This window comes from Babylonia areolata, chromosome 19 (genome assembly GCF_041734735.1).
Source record: "Babylonia areolata isolate BAREFJ2019XMU chromosome 19, ASM4173473v1, whole genome shotgun sequence".
In the NCBI taxonomy this organism is placed as follows: domain Eukaryota; kingdom Metazoa; phylum Mollusca; class Gastropoda; order Neogastropoda; family Buccinidae; genus Babylonia; species Babylonia areolata.
This window is the reverse complement of record NC_134894.1, coordinates 28,324,249-28,342,044: the sequence shown is the minus strand read 5'-3', so window position 1 is coordinate 28,342,044 and position 17,796 is coordinate 28,324,249. Positions and strand designations below refer to the sequence as shown.

At 43.7% G+C, this 17,796-nt stretch overlaps 2 protein-coding genes across 2 annotated transcripts in view; one reads left to right on the top strand and one right to left on the bottom strand.

The window, feature by feature from the left end:
• Nucleotides 1–1,506, bottom strand: LOC143294137 (uncharacterized). Its single transcript, XM_076605567.1, has one exon. The coding sequence runs from the start codon at nucleotides 1,504–1,506 to the stop codon at nucleotides 1–3; it is 1,506 nt and encodes a 501-aa protein (XP_076461682.1).
• A 1,694-nt stretch (nucleotides 1,507–3,200) lies between these two features.
• LOC143294136 (uncharacterized) overlaps nucleotides 3,201–17,796 on the top strand; it is a 16,184-nt gene continuing 1,588 nt past the window's right edge. The window contains exons 1-6 of the mRNA XM_076605566.1: nucleotides 3,201–3,212; nucleotides 5,425–5,634; nucleotides 6,842–6,941; nucleotides 7,249–7,459; nucleotides 9,719–9,807; nucleotides 17,238–17,473. Coding sequence (XP_076461681.1) covers nucleotides 3,201–3,212; nucleotides 5,425–5,634; nucleotides 6,842–6,941; nucleotides 7,249–7,459; nucleotides 9,719–9,807; nucleotides 17,238–17,473 — 858 coding nt within the window. The remainder of the gene's footprint in view (nucleotides 3,213–5,424; nucleotides 5,635–6,841; nucleotides 6,942–7,248; nucleotides 7,460–9,718; nucleotides 9,808–17,237; nucleotides 17,474–17,796) is intronic.

The window sequence follows — 17,796 nt, the reverse complement described above, 5'->3', positions numbered from 1 at the left end:
TTAACGGGTGACAGGAGCGCTGCGTCGCCTGGTAGGAGGAGTGCGGGCGGCCAGGGCAGCACGGGCAGCAGAGGAGGCTGTGTAGGTGACGCTGTTGACACGACGGACGTAGGTGTCGGGTTGACGGAGGCAGTGCTGAGGGGTGACGGGGCGGTGGGGGTTGAGGTGGGCCACCTTGAATCGGCCTTGCTCGTTGACATCCACCTCTAGCTTGCCGTTGGTGATGATGATGCGGCGGTCTCCGGCGAAGAAGCAGTGTGGGCCACGGGACACTCGACAGGACCAGTCCCGCTCGATCTCTATGTCGATGAAGCGGTTGCCCAAACGTGTCATGCCGAACGACGGAGACAGACGGATGAACTTGGCGCCTGTCACTACGGTGACATCACCACCGCCGGTCTGCGTCACTTTGACACCGTTGATGCGAACGATGACGCCCCCCTTGGGTAAATTGGCGTACTCTGCCTTAGACGCCACCTCCAGACAGTGAGGAACGAGACTCTCACCGTAACCTTCAGATGAAAACAGCAGGTTGACAGACTGGTCTTTGAAAATGTCCGAGAACTTGACATGCGTAGCTGGCTGAATGTCATAGGCATCAAACCTGTAGCGATTGTGTCCAATAGCGAAAGCGACGTCATCATGGCCCATGTGCACGCGTACAGCGTCCGTGGCGATGTCGGTTGTGGTTCCCTGCTGGATGACCTTGAGAGCTGGGTGGTACAGGCAGGCGGAGGTACCTCGGCTGTCCGTAGCTACGGCCATCATGTGCTGGTGGCTAACCACGCGGATAGTGCGGTCCACCGTCATCTCCACCGACATGTCGTGTCTGAGCAGCACGGAGATCAGCCCGGCGTTGGACACGTAAATGGACGGGTAGACAAAGTTATAGGCGTCAGGCTGCTGCCCGCTGGCCCCGGCATCAGCTGGGTTCTGGCCACACGAGGTTACGGATTCCCCGGACTGGGTATCGTCTGTCTTGGAAGGGTAGGCAACTGTGAAACCATTAGGAATCTGTACATGACACCCACCCTCCTCTGTGTAGGCGGTGTAGGAAGAGGCAGTGGTGACAGGCCCGCTCACGTAGGTAACAGTGTCTCCATTGACGTTGTACACGGGGACAGGCTGCGACATGGAAACCAGAAGACTGGTGTCATACAAGCCCGATATCTGCATCTGGGCTCTAGTGACGTCTCCATCACTGAGGGACTCAGAAGCCATCTCGTCTGCCTCTGTGGCGCGGCCGTGATACTGTGACTGGACATACGTGGTGTCTGCAGCAGGATCTAAGCTTTCAAGTTCCCTGTTTTCCTTACAGCCTGTTTCCTTTTTGATCGGACTGGCCTCGTCAGTTGAAGCCACAGCAGCTTTCTGGGAAGACGTGCTGGAGCGTGAATCGTTATTGGTTGATAATGGGGTGGAAGAGCAGCGACAAATGACTTCAAAATCGTCGTCGCTGGTAGTGTCAATTCCATTGGATGTGTCCTGAGATTTATCCTTTTCCATTGTTACTTCCATATCATATTCGTTTTCTTTTGTTTCATTTACTGACATGGACGTATCTTGTGTCGATTCGTCAAGTGCAGTGTCTTCATCTTCAGAAGGTGCCGTAATGATCACAGCTGGAATCTGAAACGTTTTTCCTTCATGTAACACAGGCAAGAAAGAAGATTCTTTAGCCTTCGTTTCAGTTCGGCAGCTCTCTTCGGACGATGCCAGATCATTGCATGTCGATGCTGCGCAAGCCTCATTCCGATTTGTGTTCTGGTTGTCTTGTTCACGGTCCGAAAGATTGTCGATCGATGAAGCGTCCATGGTATTTGTATGCCACGTTTCCTTTCGGCGTTTCGACGATCCCAGCTATTATGCCGTTATCCTCGCACAAGAAAGCTCGCTGTTTCATGCGCAAAGTTGACTTACGTCATTGATATCATTACAGATTATTGTCATATGTTTCTGACGTCATGCTCGTGTTAGTATTCTAAAGACGTTTTGTTTGCCCCAAAATGATTATAATATAAGCATTGATTACTCAAAACCAGTCAAACACTTGGGTTCTTTCTTTATTCTTCTTTGAACCTTTTAGAAGTCTGTTCCTTCCTTTCTTCCTTCTTGCCTCCATTTTCTTCCAGTGCAGACTGAATAGGGGTCGAGCGGGAGAAAAAGAGAGACAGACAGACAGAAAGACAGAGAGAGACAGGGAGAGATGGAATTAGATAGAAAGAGTGGGGGAGGGAGAGGGAAAATGGAAGAGAGAGGAGAAAGAAAAGGGGCGTGTAGTTGGGCAGGATTCCTTTTCTTTCCTTCTTTTTTTTCTTTCTGTCCCCCCCACACCACACCCTCCCCCCCCCCCACCCCACACCACATCAGACTCCCATTCATTTCTAACGAGACAGCAGGCACAAAGCATTAACACAGATAAGCATATTAACTAACTTATTCATTATAACCAAAACTGAATTGTAAGCCCATTGCATAAGACAGCGAGTTTTCGAGACAACACCGCAGAATGCATACTAGAGAAAAAAAACGAAAGAAACATAGCATACATGTCTAAACACTCATGGAACACGGGGAAAAAGTAATTCGGTATGAAAACAAATCTAGTAGCCTACAGACAAGGATGTGTGTGCATTTTCCCAGTATTTTTCGGGTTTTTTACCGGCAGACTAAGCTTACACACACACACACACACACACACGCACGCACGCACGCACACACACACACACACACACACACAGAAAGAGAGAGAGAGAGAGAGAGAGAGAGAGAGAGAGAGAAAGCAACCGGAGCAAAAACAAAAAAAAAGGAGAAAAAAAAGACGGGTAAAAAGGAATGTGCGGGAGAGTTTCCTTCCACACACTGAAAGCTTGGGTGTTTTTTTGTGCTTTGACACATTGATCTGACACTGACAATGTCATTCTGTCATTCACTCAATGGAGAAAACTTTTACATATACATGGAAAACTGATGATTAATTTATTTCGTGTTCGACCCCATATTCCCCTTCCCCCATAACTCGGCCTACCCTCGCTACCCCCCTCTCCCCTACACACACACACACACACACACACACACACACACACACACACACGCCTATCCCCTTGGAACATTTAAAAGAGACGAGAAAGAAAAAAAAATGGGGTGGGGGAGGGGGTGGGTGGGTGCGGAGGGTTTTGTATTTTCCATGGGAGACCCCCATGGCAGAATCGGTTACTCGTTGGAGTTGTGATCCAGTGTTCACTAGTGATCGGGGTTGGGCAAAGTGTTGTAGTCCTTGGGAAAGGGACTCTACACACTCTTTTAAATTCCTCAATCCACACAGGTGTGAACGGGTACCTACATAACTTCGGTTGGGAAAGGTTATAAATGGCGAAAGGAAAGAACTCGGCCCAGCTTTCCAACGCCGAATCCTATATAATTATAGTGGATATGAATTAATTGCCTCGACCGCCGTTAAAGAAGAAGAAGAAGAAAAAGAAAGAAAGAAAGAAAAAAACAACAAAAAACGTTGTTGATACATGTCGATATAACGTAACAACATTTTTTACGTCATTGTAAACTTTCCTTTGATCAAAGACATTGCATTTTTTTCTTGTTCCTCTCTCTCTCTGTCTCTGTCTGTCTGTCTGTCTGTCTGTCTGTCTCTCTCTCTTCTCTCTTTCTATTCTTTCTGTCTTGCTTGCTATTTCTTTCTTCACCAAAAAAATCATAATGTCGTCATTTCATCATTATTGTTTTCCAAAATGCCATTGAATAAGAATGGCAAATACGAACGAGAAGAAGAAGAAGAAGAAGAAGAAGAAGAAGAAGAAGAAAGAATGGCAAATAAAACTTATAAGAAGTATACAATGAATAGAATAATTAGACAGTATAGGCCTAGAGAAATTCAGAGATAAAGCATTATACGCATATGGACAGTGGGGCCAGGTGAGAGGCCTATCCAGTCATTGAATAATCATATCGATTAGGTGACTTCAGTCAAACGGCGGACTTTTGAGAATTGCAACAGCAACAACGACAAGGGAAAAAAAAGAAAAGAAAAAAAAACCCAAAAAACAACCGGGGTGAAGCACGCAATCATGCATAACCGCACACACACACACACACACACACACACACACACACACACACACACACACACACACACACACATACACACACACACACACACATACACACACACACACACACACACACATTATATATATATATATATATATATATATATATATATATATATATATTAGAGAGAGAGAGAGAGAGAGAGAGAGAGTTTTGCGCTCGAATGACAGAAAAAATAATTTGTAGGCCTACCCAGGCCTATGTAAAATCGTGTCCTCTGAATAGGAAAACCCATGTCCACGGTTATGTCATTCGCTGATACCGTTCCAACGACAGGCACAAGAAGGCAGTGGAGATTCATTTTGCATGCGATGGTGATGGTTGCGGTTAAGATTGAAAGGGAACCAGCGACCGACTGCGCGTAAAATAAGGTAGATAAAGCACAACACAGACATGCACAGCGGTCAGTGTCGGTGCACACAAACACACACACACACATCCCCACACATCATATCCGCACACCAACGTGTAAGGATGCTGATCCCGATCGTGTTTCTTCTCTTCAGCAGGGCGTACGGCGGTGGTGAGTAAAAACAACAACAAACAAACAAACAAACAAACAAACAAAAAAACTGTGCCGGAAAAGAGAAACAGACAGACAGACAGAGCACGAGAGAGACAGAGAAAGCGAGGAAGAGGGTGAGAGAGACAGATAGACAGAGACAGACAGATAGACAGACAGACAGAGCCAGGAAGAGAGAGACAGACAGACAGGCAAACAGACAGACAGAGAGATAGAGCACGAGAGAGACAGAGAAAGCGAGGAAGAGGGTGAGAGAGACAGATAGACAGAGAGAGACAGACAGACAGACAAAGCGATGAAGAGAGAGAGACAGACTGGCAAACAGACAGACAGACAGACAGAGCACGAGAGAGACAGAGAAAGCGAGGAAGAGGGTGAGAGAGACAGAGCAAGAGAGAGAGAGGGAGAGAAAAAAGGAAAAGAAAGAGACAGAGGGAGGAGATAGAGATGACGGGAGAAAGAAAGAGATTGATGAGGGAGAAAGAGAGAGAGAGAGAGAGGGGGAGGGGGGAGCGAGAAAGAGAGAGAAGGGGAGGGAGAAAGAGAGAGGGGGAGAAACTTAAAGAAGGGGAGGGAGAAAGAAAGAGGGGGATACACAGAGAGAGAGGGACAGAGAGAGACAGAGAGGCAAAGAGACAGAGAGAATGTGTGTGTGTGTGTGTGTGTGTGTGTGTGTGTGTGTGTGTGTCTGTGTGTGTCTGTGTATGTGTGTGTGTGTATGTGTGTGTGCCTGTGTGTGTCTCTGTGTGTATGTATCTCTGTATGCCTCTGGACAGTTCATTTCGGCACCGGAACTGAACAACAACTCCGGACTTGGGGCCAGCCGCGTCCACCCGGCCATCGTGTACGGCCATAACGACGAGGACGTCCGGGACAACCGGATCTATGCCATCAACTCGGAGACGGGACACGTTGTGGCCACGATGGAGATCAGCGGAGCCACCAACATCGACTGGGAGGACCTCAGCGTCGGACCTTGTGGCCCTGTGAGGAGGAACAAGGCCCAGCGGGAGGGGTGGTGGTGGTGGTGTGTGTGTGTGTGTATGTGTGTGTGTGTGTGGAGGGGGTGGGGGGTGGGGGGTGGGGGGGTTGGTGGGCTGGGGGTTTGGGGGAAGGTGGAGGAGGGGTTGGAAGTGGTGGCGGTGGTGGTGGTGGAAGTTGGGTGTGGGTGGGTTCCGTGGATCTGATATTAGGAGGTGTGTTTTTTGTTGTTGTTTGTTTGTTCGGCGTTGTTGGTGTTGTTGTTGTTGTTGTTGTTGTTGTTGCTGCTGTTTTCTTTTCTTTTTTTTTCTTTTTTTTTTAACCCTGATATGGTTTTGTGTGGTCGAGTGGGTTGTTTTTGTGTTGTTTAAAAAAAGAAAAAAAAAGAAAGAATTTTCTAGCTACCACAGATGTGAAAAAAAAACAACGAAGAGAGAGCAAAGATCAAGTGTCGTATCAAATTTGAAGCTACGGGGGAGGGGGTGGAGGGTATGGGGAGTGGAGGGAAGGAGGGCAGCGATATAGGAATAAACGATGATGATGATGATAATAATATCACCACCACCACCATTATCATCATCATCAACAACAACAACAACAACAATAATAATAATAATAATAATAATAATGATCATGATTATGATGACCATGATGATAATAATCATCATCATCATCACATTCATCATCACACTGGTCATAATCATAAGAAGAGGAAGACTAACGAAACATGTTTGAAATGGCGCCCCTCTGGTGGGTTCAGGGCTCTCTGCGCTTCGATTAAATACGGATGACTTAGAATAATGGGAAAAGGAGAGACAGGGGTTGGAGGAGAAAGAGAGAGAGAGACAGACAGACAGACAGACAGAGAGGAGAGAGAGAGAGAGAGAGAGAGAGAGAGAGAGAGAGAGAATGACAATGACAATGACAATGATAAATGAGAGAGACAGACAGACAGGCAGGCTGACAGACAGACAGGCAAACAGGCAGACAGAAAGACAGAGACAAAGAGAGAAGAGAGTGAGAGAGAGAGAGAGAGAGAGAGAGAGAGAGAGAGAGAGAGAGAGAGAGAGAGAGAAGGGGTGGGGTGCAAAGAGGCAAACAGAAATACATACCACACACACACACACACACACACACACACACACACACACACACACAAACCCACCTCTGGTGCACACGAAATGATCTTGAAACATACATTTCGACCTATAGCACATGAGGGAGTCCTCCTGTATCTACATCGCTGACATCGGCGGAAACCATGACGTCCACACCATCTACAAGGTCCAGGAGCCAGACCAGCTGCTGAACGGTACACTGCAATTTCTTCAAGTCTATCATTTCAGGTGTGTTACATGCGTATGCGGGTACATTATATGTCGCTCCTTTGTGTGTGTGTGTGTGTGTGTGTGTGTGTGTGTGTGTGTGTGTGTGTGTGTGTGTGTGTCTGTGAATATGTGTACGTGTGTGCATACGAATGTGCATGTATGTGAGCGTTGTGTAATTTTTTGTGTGCACATGTGCGTGCATGTGTGTGCGTGCATGCGCACGCGCGTGCGTGCGCGCGCGCGCGTTTGTGTGTGTATGGTGGACACCTCCAGGCCCCTCATCTGAGACAGCTCCGCCACGTAGTCCATGCTGTCGGAAAACTGGTACAACAACAACCCCTCCTTACCAGCATGGCGTGTCCGTCTGGGGACAGGTCCGCCCCGCGGGGGTCATTGTGGGTCGTCTGCAGTCCCAGGCGCACCGTATCGTGATGACCGACCTTGACCCTGTCGGGGACAGCCTGGCGAAGAGCGCGTCTCCCTCGTGCACCTTGGAGATGATGTAGAGGTCACCGGCTTGGTCAATCATCAGAGACTCTGCATCGTCCTCGCTCCACCTGAGGTGTGTTTGTAAAGCTTTGAGAGCTTATTGGTGACAATGTCAGTTAGGAAATCAGTTAGTCGGTCTGTCAAATGAAACGGTCAATTTAGGTTGAGGGCTTAAATGATATAAGGAGTGTTGCCTCCCTCAAGGTCAATTATAGAGGGAGAACTGGCCGCTAGGGTGAAGTGTTTAGCACTGAGGTCTACCAACTTTGAAAAACAAACATCATGGTGGGAATTTCCTGCCCATTGCCAGCTCTTACTCAGAGGTCAGTGTGCGATGAACTCAAATGGGAAGACTATAGGAGTACAATTCTGTCCTTTATTTCAATTTATCTTAATGGGTCCTTATAGCAGCATTGTCATTGTAAATCGTTCCAGTGTCTGTGGCCTCTCAAGCCCATCTTTCATGATGACGTGAGTTTCGTGTTCTCTTCAACTTTCATGCCAAAGGCGATTTTGTGCTCAATTCTTAGGTGTTGGCATATTCACGGGGGGACATTCGCTGAATTGATTTCGTAACGCTCGCTGAGTTAGCTACGCAAATAAACGATAACTTTTGTCCGTAAGGGGGGCTAAGTGAATGGTGTCTTTCGTGATTTTTTAATCAGAGCAAGGATTACTGAACATCAGCGAAACAATTCAGCAGCAGTGCACCAAACATTGACAGTTCCTAGCTGATTGCCGGTGACGGGACTGGAACATAATTGGGGTGTTACATTGTTTGGGGTGTGTGCAGTAAGCAGTATGGGTCCAGTGTCTCAGAAAGACAGAGAGAGAGAGAGAGAGAGATAAATGTAAACGGAACAGAGACAGAGACAGAGTCAGAGACACAGACAGACACACAGATAGACAGAGACAGAGAGACGGAGAGAGACAGACACAAAATGAGAGACAGACAGAGACAGACACAAGAATCCTGAGAGAGGCAGACACAGAAACTGAGAGAGAGAGAGAGAGAGAGAGAGAGAGAGAGAGAGAGAGAGAGAGAACAACGACAACGATGGTGATGTATCATGACAACAGTAACAATGATGACGATAAAACGACTGCCATCATAGGGGGGAAAAGTGATAGCAGATGGCCATGATGACCAGACCAATGAAGCCCAAACTTACGTGAACTTATAGGTGTCAACAACGGGCGGTGTAGCATCGCTGATGTCTTGGGGCTCCCTGACCTTGTAGATCTGACGCGGGTTTTGTCCGTTCTTATCTCCTATGTCAGCGATATAGATACAGGTGCCACTGTCTCCATGGTGACAAACACAGAGCTGTGTGTGTGTGTGTGTGTGTGTGTGTGTGTGTGTGTCCGTTTCCACTCTCTGTATCAGTGATATAGACAAGAGGTGCCACTGTCTTCATGGTAAATGACACACAAAAAGACACACTTATATATATATATATATATATATATATATATATGTATGTATACACACACACATAATATATGTATGTATATATATATATATATATATATATAGAGAGAGAGAGAGAGAGAGAGAGAGAGAGAGAGAGAGATGACACACATGTACACGGACACAATCGGTGATTGAAACATACCCGAAACTAACCTCCAAAGTGATATTTTTCTTCCCTCTCGTCATTCCAGAAACCACAGTCTCTCAGCATATCCCACACTACAGAAGATAGTGACTCGCACCCTCAAATTTATTAAGTGCAACCACCTATCCACTAGTGTGCTTAAGCCTTTCTCCTCCGACAGCCCAGAATAAGAACCAGAATCACAACAGCTTTATTACCAGAGCAAGAAAAAATAAGTGTGGTGAAGTGCAGATAACAAACAGAACAGCAAAATTGTGTATACAACATGTATTATTATAAGAAAAGATAAAAAAAAAAAATAATAATAAAAAAAAATCACACACAACAGTCAGAGCAAATTCAAAGCAAATCCCCCCCACCCCACAGACAACAACAATAATGGTTCCACTATTTGACAAAACACACCCACACACACACACACACACACACACACGCGCACACACACACACACACACACACACACACACACACACACACACACACACACACACACACACACACACGTACGCTCGCATGCACACACTCTGGCACTTTTTTTTTCTTTTTTTTTTTCATATACACTTGCACAACATAATTATTGAACTCCTCATCTGCCCACACGTGCCCACACACAGATCCTCCCAGTCATGGTTGGTCACACCCTGAATGGTGAGGGTGGCCTTCACATCCCCACTGACGGGATCCATGGCGAAGATCCTGTTGGTGCCACCGTGGTCGTTCTGGTCGTACAAGATGCCCGGATGTAGACGGCTGGCCGCCAGGCCGGAATTCTCGTCCACCTCAGCGGAGGACACTTGGCCCATGACACGGACATTGCCGAACTGCACTGCAAGCCATGAAACATAAGTCAAACAGTGTCACTGGGGGAGTTGCTTGTTTGAATTGTTTGTCTGGTGTGTTTTTCCTCTGATACACTGGACAACATTTGTTCCAGCTATTTCGTCTTCATTTTGTTTTCATAGCCTGTTCAGAGTCGGTCTGTCTGTTTGCTTTTCTCTCACCCAATCAATACCTTAGGTATATGGGACACACACAGAGAGAGAGAGAGAGAGAGAGACAGAGAGGTGATATGTGTTCCTTTCCCCACAGCTTGCTGATGGGAGCAAATAACAACAGGCGCGAATCACAGACACAACCAACTCAATAGCAGCGAAACCAAACAGAAACGTTTTGACATTTTGAGATATTCGTTTCAGAAGTGGACAAGACTGTTGACTCGTAAGACAAACAAAAACAACAACCCCCCAAAAAACAACAACACACAAATAAAACAGCAACAAGAAAACAAAAAAGAGAAGAGGGAGGGACAGACTGATAGTCACAGACAGACAGACACAGACAGGCAGACAGACATAGACTCTAATTAAAATTAAAAAAAATTCCTGTGAGCAGTAGAGAGGGCAAAAACCCCACAAAAACAACAAACAACCGAAGCAACATTGACAGCGTTTTTGTCTGGTAATGACTGGTGTCTTTCACGAGTCCGCGTCAGTAAATTTCCTTTCACCAGTAGCGTTGGTTGACAACCAGTTTGCCTTTGTACTTGTCATCTGTACTGTGGCCCGTTCTTTGGTAATTCCCATGGGACAGCTACACTCTTACACTGATAAGAAGCAGTGTCTCTTAGCCATTAGATCTCCCACGAGTGACGAATGTGTCAAGCCATACTTTTTCCTTATCCCCCCCTCTCCCCGTACCCTATATATATATATATATATATATATATATATGTCCTCTGTGTGTGTGTGTGTGTGTGTGTGTGTGTGTGTGTCCTTAATTTCACCTGGTTTATGACCATATAACATAGAATAACAACAACATTTGTTTGAATTCAAGAACGAAAAACAGTGTGCGGGGAATGAACCAATTCACGCAAAAAAAGAAAAAGAACAAAATGCATAGAGATGTAATCATTATCCAAGCAAAGATGAGCCAGTGACAGTGCTTCACACATAATCCATGTAAAGATAGAAGGAGAAGTGCACAGAGTCATATATAACTGTTTAAAACAAACGAATCCTGGCTCTGCCGTACACTATTCACTTGCACAAATCTCTTGGTATTCACACACACACAAGTCATACAAACACAGTGCTTAACACAAATGTTTTGATTGAAGCTCATAACCTACCCCCTCCCTCCAATCATCACAACCCCACTCTATCATATCCTCTCCTCCCACCCTGCCTCTCCTATGCATACATACACTTTCACAGCCAAAGTTGTGTGGAGAATGATCAGTAAGGTTTTTTTCTGCACTTGTTTTCTTCTGTAACAGTGTCTCTCAGTCACACACACACACACACACACACACACACACACACACACGCACGCACGCACGCACGCACGCACGCACGCACACACATATTCTCTCTCTCCCTCTTTATAGATATTTTTGTAAAATTGTTCAATACTTTATTTGATAAGGGCATTTTCCCCAATGGTTGGTTCGAATCGTTAACCGTTCCACTTTACAAGAAAGGGGATGTAAATGATACTAATAATTATAGAGGCATATCACTGTCCAATATCAGTAGCAAAGTATTTAGCACAATCATTAATAGTAGGCTTCAGGAATATGTAGAGCATAATGATATAACAGACGAACATCAAACTGGCTTTAAACAAGGATATTCAACAACTGATCATATGTTTACTCTTTTCTCTCTTATTCAGAAACAGTGTTCTCTAAATCTATGTGGCGTTTATTTATTTTGAAAAGGTGTTTGATTCTATCAAAAGAAATTTATTATTGCCTATTCTGATAGAACAAGGGATAACAGGGAAGCTCTTCAAGTGTATTAAATGTATATACAGCGTTGTTAAAAACAAGAATTAGATGTGGTAACAACATTAAATATTATATTAATTGTACAAGGGTAGTAAAGCAGAATGATGTGTGTAGTCCTATTTTGTTTTCTTTGTTTATAAATGAATTGGCATTGGAAGTAATAGACCAGGGAAAGCATGGCGCTAGATTCACTGTTGACTTAATAGAATTGTTTATATTATTTCTTGCTGATGATATCGTATTGCTCTCAGAGACAATTATTGGTCACAAACACAACTAAATAATTTGAAATATTCAGCTACTAAATTACAATTAAACGTTAATCTTGATAAAAGTAATATAATTGTTTTCAGACAGGGGGGTATTTGGCAGCAAGGGAAAGGTGGGTTTATGATGGTATTGTTCTACCAGTTGTTAATGCTTACAAATACCTTGCCATTGTTTTCTCTACTCGTTTGAGCTTTGTAGCTGCATGCAGAGACTTGTCTGGTAGAGCAAAGAATGCACTACTGCAAGTTATGAAGAAACTTTTTTTGTTGAACAATAACTCTCCGGACATTTTTATTAAAATGTTTGATACTCAGATACAACCAATCATACAGTATGGTTCAGAATTGTGGGGATTAGATAAGACTGCTATTGTACATTGTGAATCTGTTCACTTATTTGAACTGAAAAGGTTTTTAGGAGTCGACATGAAAACACCTAATGATCTAGTGTATGGGGAAACAAACAGATATCCAAAATATATAAATTCTGCAGTAAACTGTGTTCGTTATTGGTTGAAACTGTTAAAAACGAATAATGATAGATTACCACGTAAATCTTATAAAATGTTATATGATTTAGATCTTAGAGGGAAAAGAAACTGGGCATCAAATATACAAATATGTCTTTATGAATTTGGATTTTGGTATGTATGGGTATTTCAAGAGATTGGTGAAGAGACTATGTTTTTGAAAACTTTTCATCAACGTTTAATAGACTGTTGATAGCAAAATTGGGAGGAGCATGTACATTTGAGTGACAGATTTGATTTGTAGAGATCGTATACTTCTACCCACTTTGTGAAGAACTATCTTATATCTAACATGGACCGTTATTTACGAATTTATTTTGACTAGATTTAGATTTGGTATTTCCGGAATTAATACACATCAGTATCGTTATAAAAATGTATGTAATTCATTAATGCTGTGTCCTTTGTGCAGGGAAACAACTGAAGACGAAGTTCATTTTATGTTGAAGTGCCCTGCCCTGAATGATCTCCGTTCGAAACATATTCCAAAGAAGTATTATGAATATCCATGTTTGTTTAGATTATGTTTATTGGTGGCATCTACTGATGATAATACTAATACTTTGCATGGTATCTATACAGAGCTTTAAGCTCAGAGACACAGTATTGTCTTTGTTTATTTCTTTATTAAGCTGTGAAATTAATTGCATAAACACTGACAGTTATGATGACATTTACAAATTTTGTTATTCCCCCTTGTTCATGTGGAGCTGTGGCCTTGAATGAATAAATTATCTCAGTCTCAGTCTCTCTCTCTCTCTCTCTCTCTCTCTCTCTCTAACTGTGCTCTTTCTCCAAATTCTGAAAATGAGCACATTCAACCTGATCTTGCACTTTTTTGCCCAGTTCTTCCACACAATGTCATGGGCCGTTGCCAGACTACCCCTGCATCCAACTATCACGAGGCCCGCTGTTTTATTCCCCCACTCACTCACTCACTCACTCATGGTCCACAGTTGACCAGGGCAGTGTTGGACCACTGTCCAGCGACGTGCGTCACTCAAGGGTCTTATCACCAGACATGTCCCGTGTTACACTGGCGGCTATAGCTTCCCGTTGATCTAATCATTGACTTATTTGATTAAAAAAAACAACAAAACAACAACAACAACAACAACAACAACAACAGTTTTTCCTATGCTTACATATGGTTGTAAAATTCAGAACAACCAATAATGCTTTGCTTGTTGATAGACAGCGCTTCGACAATTTACCGAGAAACGAAAGAATCTGTGATAAATGTTCCGCAAACGACACTGCTGATGAGTTTTATTATTTGTTTGTGTGTTGTTGTTTTTTTAAGTGTCAGACAAAAGTGTTTATCTAGACATCATAAAAACCACCCAAAACTCCATTAAATTCCATTTATTGTTTTCTGGGGCGAAAAAAAGAAATAAAAAATATTGTTATAACTTAAATCACTTGTTTCTTCTATTCGTAGTTATTTTCGGTAAATTCATGTCTGTTGATATAGACAAAAATGTTGTTAATGGCTAAGGATAACTTTCTTATTGGTGTGTATTTGCAGGCTTGCGCGAATGGGCTTTTTTGTCTTTTATTTTTGTTCTTTTCACATCACCCTTTTTGTTTGTACAGTATGTGTAATAGATGTACATGTGTAATGTTTCAATGCCCAAGAGGGGCACAGAAAATACACTTTTTGCCTTTGCTAAGTTTGATCAGCGGTGCTACAATGCTTGTTCATCCCAGTCCTGACCCTGCCGAAGAGAGAGAGAGAGAGAGAGAGAGAGAGAGAGAGAGAGAGAGAGAGAGAGAGAAACACAAGAACACAAGGACATCGACCTGTATACATTTGGTGCATGCGTTGCACACAGATCCTAACTGAAAACAAACCAGGAAGAACAGAAACAACCACAAAATCTACAACCGTGAATTCTCCAAGAACAAATAAACTGAAACAAAAACGCCCAAGACTTTTGCTTTTACCTTTGAGCTGGCAGAGAGAGAGAGAGAGAGAGAGAGAGAGAGAGAGAGAGAGGCAGAGGCAGAGACAGAAACACACAGAGAGAGACAGAGACAGAGAGAGACAGAGAGATAGTTCAGGAAAATAATGAGCATCACAGAGTTTATTGGGCTTCGTGTATCCTTCAGTGACGCACTTAAGCTATTTTCACTTCACCTTGTCACTATGGTTATGATCTCTAAGTTAAGACTCACCACAACATCATTGCGATATCCTTTCACACATATAGAATCTTACGAAGTAAGAATGTATACCTAACTGATAAACACAAATGCATCAATGATAAAGGACACCTTGTGATGTACATGCTATTTTAAAACGCATATTGTGTTTCCGAGTTATCATCATTATTATCATTATTTCAAAAGATATTTTAACAATGTCAGTTTTAGAGTTGAGACGTTTTTAATTTTGATGTTCAAAGCCCAATATGTTTTTTTTTTTATTACTTGGTTGCTGTTTTTCCTGTTCATCTCAACATGTTTGTTACTCTTTACAAACTGGTAGTATTGTTTGTAAAGTTTCACAATTAGTTAAGTGGGTTTGGCAACGGCAGCAACAGTTATGTTAACCTGGACAGAATCAGGGATTTTAGAAATGCACTTATCTATCTATTTCTTTCTTTCTTTCTTTTTTTCTTATTATTACCCTACTACTAGTAGTGGTAATAGTAGTAGTAGCAGCAGCGGCACCAGTAGTGGTGGTTGCATAATGATAATAATGATGATGATAACAATAATAATTATATTATTACTATTATTATTATCATTATAACACATTCTGTTCTGTATCATAATGATGGTCAAGTAGCGGGAGAAACAAAGGAAAAGAAAAACTAAGGAAAAAAAAGAAAGATAGATAAAACAGTCACCTTACAGAAAGGAACTAGTCAAAGATGTACTGGAATACATAAAACAAAATCGTTCACCAGTTTCACTTTCAGTTTCAGTTTCTCAAGGAGGCGTCACTGCCTTCAGGCAAATCCGTATGCGCTGTACTACATCTGCTAGGCAAATTCCTGACAAACAGCACAACCCAACGCGATTAGTCTGGTCTTGAGTGCACCTAACAGAGTGGATTCCTTCAACAGAATTTAGCCAGAGGACGACGTTTATACTGTCATGGGTTCTTTTTCAGTGCGCCAAGTGCGTGCTGCCCACGAGACTCCGGTTTATCGTTTCATCCGAACGACTAGACGCTCAGTTTGATTTTCCAGAGAAACTTAGGAGAAAGGGCGAGATCGGGATTCGAACTCAGACCTTCACGGACGCTGCATTGACATATGTAGCGTCTTAACCATTCTGACACCTTCCTCCCTATCAACAGTCATTTGAAGGACAGTCGTCAGCTCAGAAAACACGTTGAAAGAACGTACAGGCAAACAGTACTGATAAGAATAGTGCACTGAAAAGGGGGGCAGGGGAGAGGAGGGAGGGTCAAACGAAGGAGGGACAGTGAAAGAGTATGGCTTGACATGCTCGTCACTTGTGGGAGACATGAAGGACAAAGGTCACTTTGTCCTATATAAATGGGTGGTTAAAGAACCAAAGAAGAACACAGCAGTCGACAACTGGACCCTAAGTGACAGCAAACTGGCCCTTAATCTACACTTTTGAATTGAGAAGAAGATTACACAGAAATCAGTCACCACTAGCAAAAATGCTGTCAGTGTTGCTTCTGTTTTTCCTCTCCACTGCACACGCAGCAGGTAAACAGTTAAACAATTTGTAGTCTCTGTCTGTCTGTGTGTGTATCTCTGTCTGTTTGTATCTGCTTATCTGTCCCTGTGTCCCTCCCACATCTCTTTTCTTTTGTTGTTGTTTTTAGTAGTATCATTATTTTCGTTATCTGCTGCTGCTGTTGTTGGTGGGTGGTTGTTGTTTTTCGTCTGGCTGTTAATGAACATTGTTTACAATATAAATGAATATCTCAAAATGTCAAAAAGTTTCTGTCCAGTTTGGTTGTTCACTTCTCGAGCACTCCAGTTTACTCATGTTTACATGCGTGACCCGTTGCTCCTGTTATTTGTTCCATTCACCAGAAGTGGGGGGGGGGGGGGAACTAAATATTACAATGCTTTCTTCATGAATATGTGTATATATATATATATATATATCCACGCATCTGCCTTGAAATGCATTTAAACCGATGTACATGCTTCTGCATGCGCATGTGAGAGAGAGAGAGAGAGTGGTAGAGCGGGAGAGACAGAAAGACAAACAGGCAAACGGACAAAACAAACAGGCAAACAAAAGCGGTTGACAGAAGGTGATAGACAGACAGAAACAGGCTACAATCACACACTAAAAACGAATAACACGTTTTCAGAGTTTGCTTTCCAATAAAGAGATCAAGGGGAAAACATATTAATCCAGCAAGTTATGATCAATATTTCTGAAGGCACAGGAAAGATTCCTCTCCAACAAAACCTTAATAAATACTCTGGGCAACCTAACCGAGGACTGTCAGACAATGTGAGCAAGAAAACCCTGAAGAAATAGCTGGAGGAAAATGTAGTCAAATAGCTAATTGGACAAACAATTCAAACTAGCAACCCAACCCAGTGACACTGTTTGACTTATGTTTCATGGCTTGCAGTGCAGTTCGGCAATGTCCGTGTCATGGGCCAAGTGTCCTCCGCTGAGGTGGACGAGAATTCCGGCCTGGCGGCCAGCCGTCTACATCCCGGAATCTTGTACGGTCAGAACGACCACGGTGACACCAACAGGATCTTCGCCATGGATCCCGTCAGTGGGGATGTGAAGGCCACCCTCACCATTCAGGGTGTGACCAACCATGACTGGGAGGATCTGTGTGTGGGCACGTGTGGGCGGGTGAGGAGCAGGGTGGGGGTTGGGGTGTGTATAGATGCGGATTAGTGTGGGGGAGGTGTCGTTTGTTGATGAACAGGTATGGGCTTGGCTGTGTGCGCGTGGAAATGTGTCCATAATGTTTATTTCCGTTTGTGTTGACTGGGGGAGGGAGGTGGAAGAAGGAGGGGGCTGTGGTGGGTGAAAGGGGTGTTGGAGTGTTGGAGGTGTGTGTGTGTGTGGGGGGGGGGGGTCAGGGAGGGGGGGGCGGGGGGCTCAGCACGCGAGTGGATGGGCGTGCTAGCTGCGGTGCACTGAAGGATGTCTGTGTGCGAGTCAATATCTTC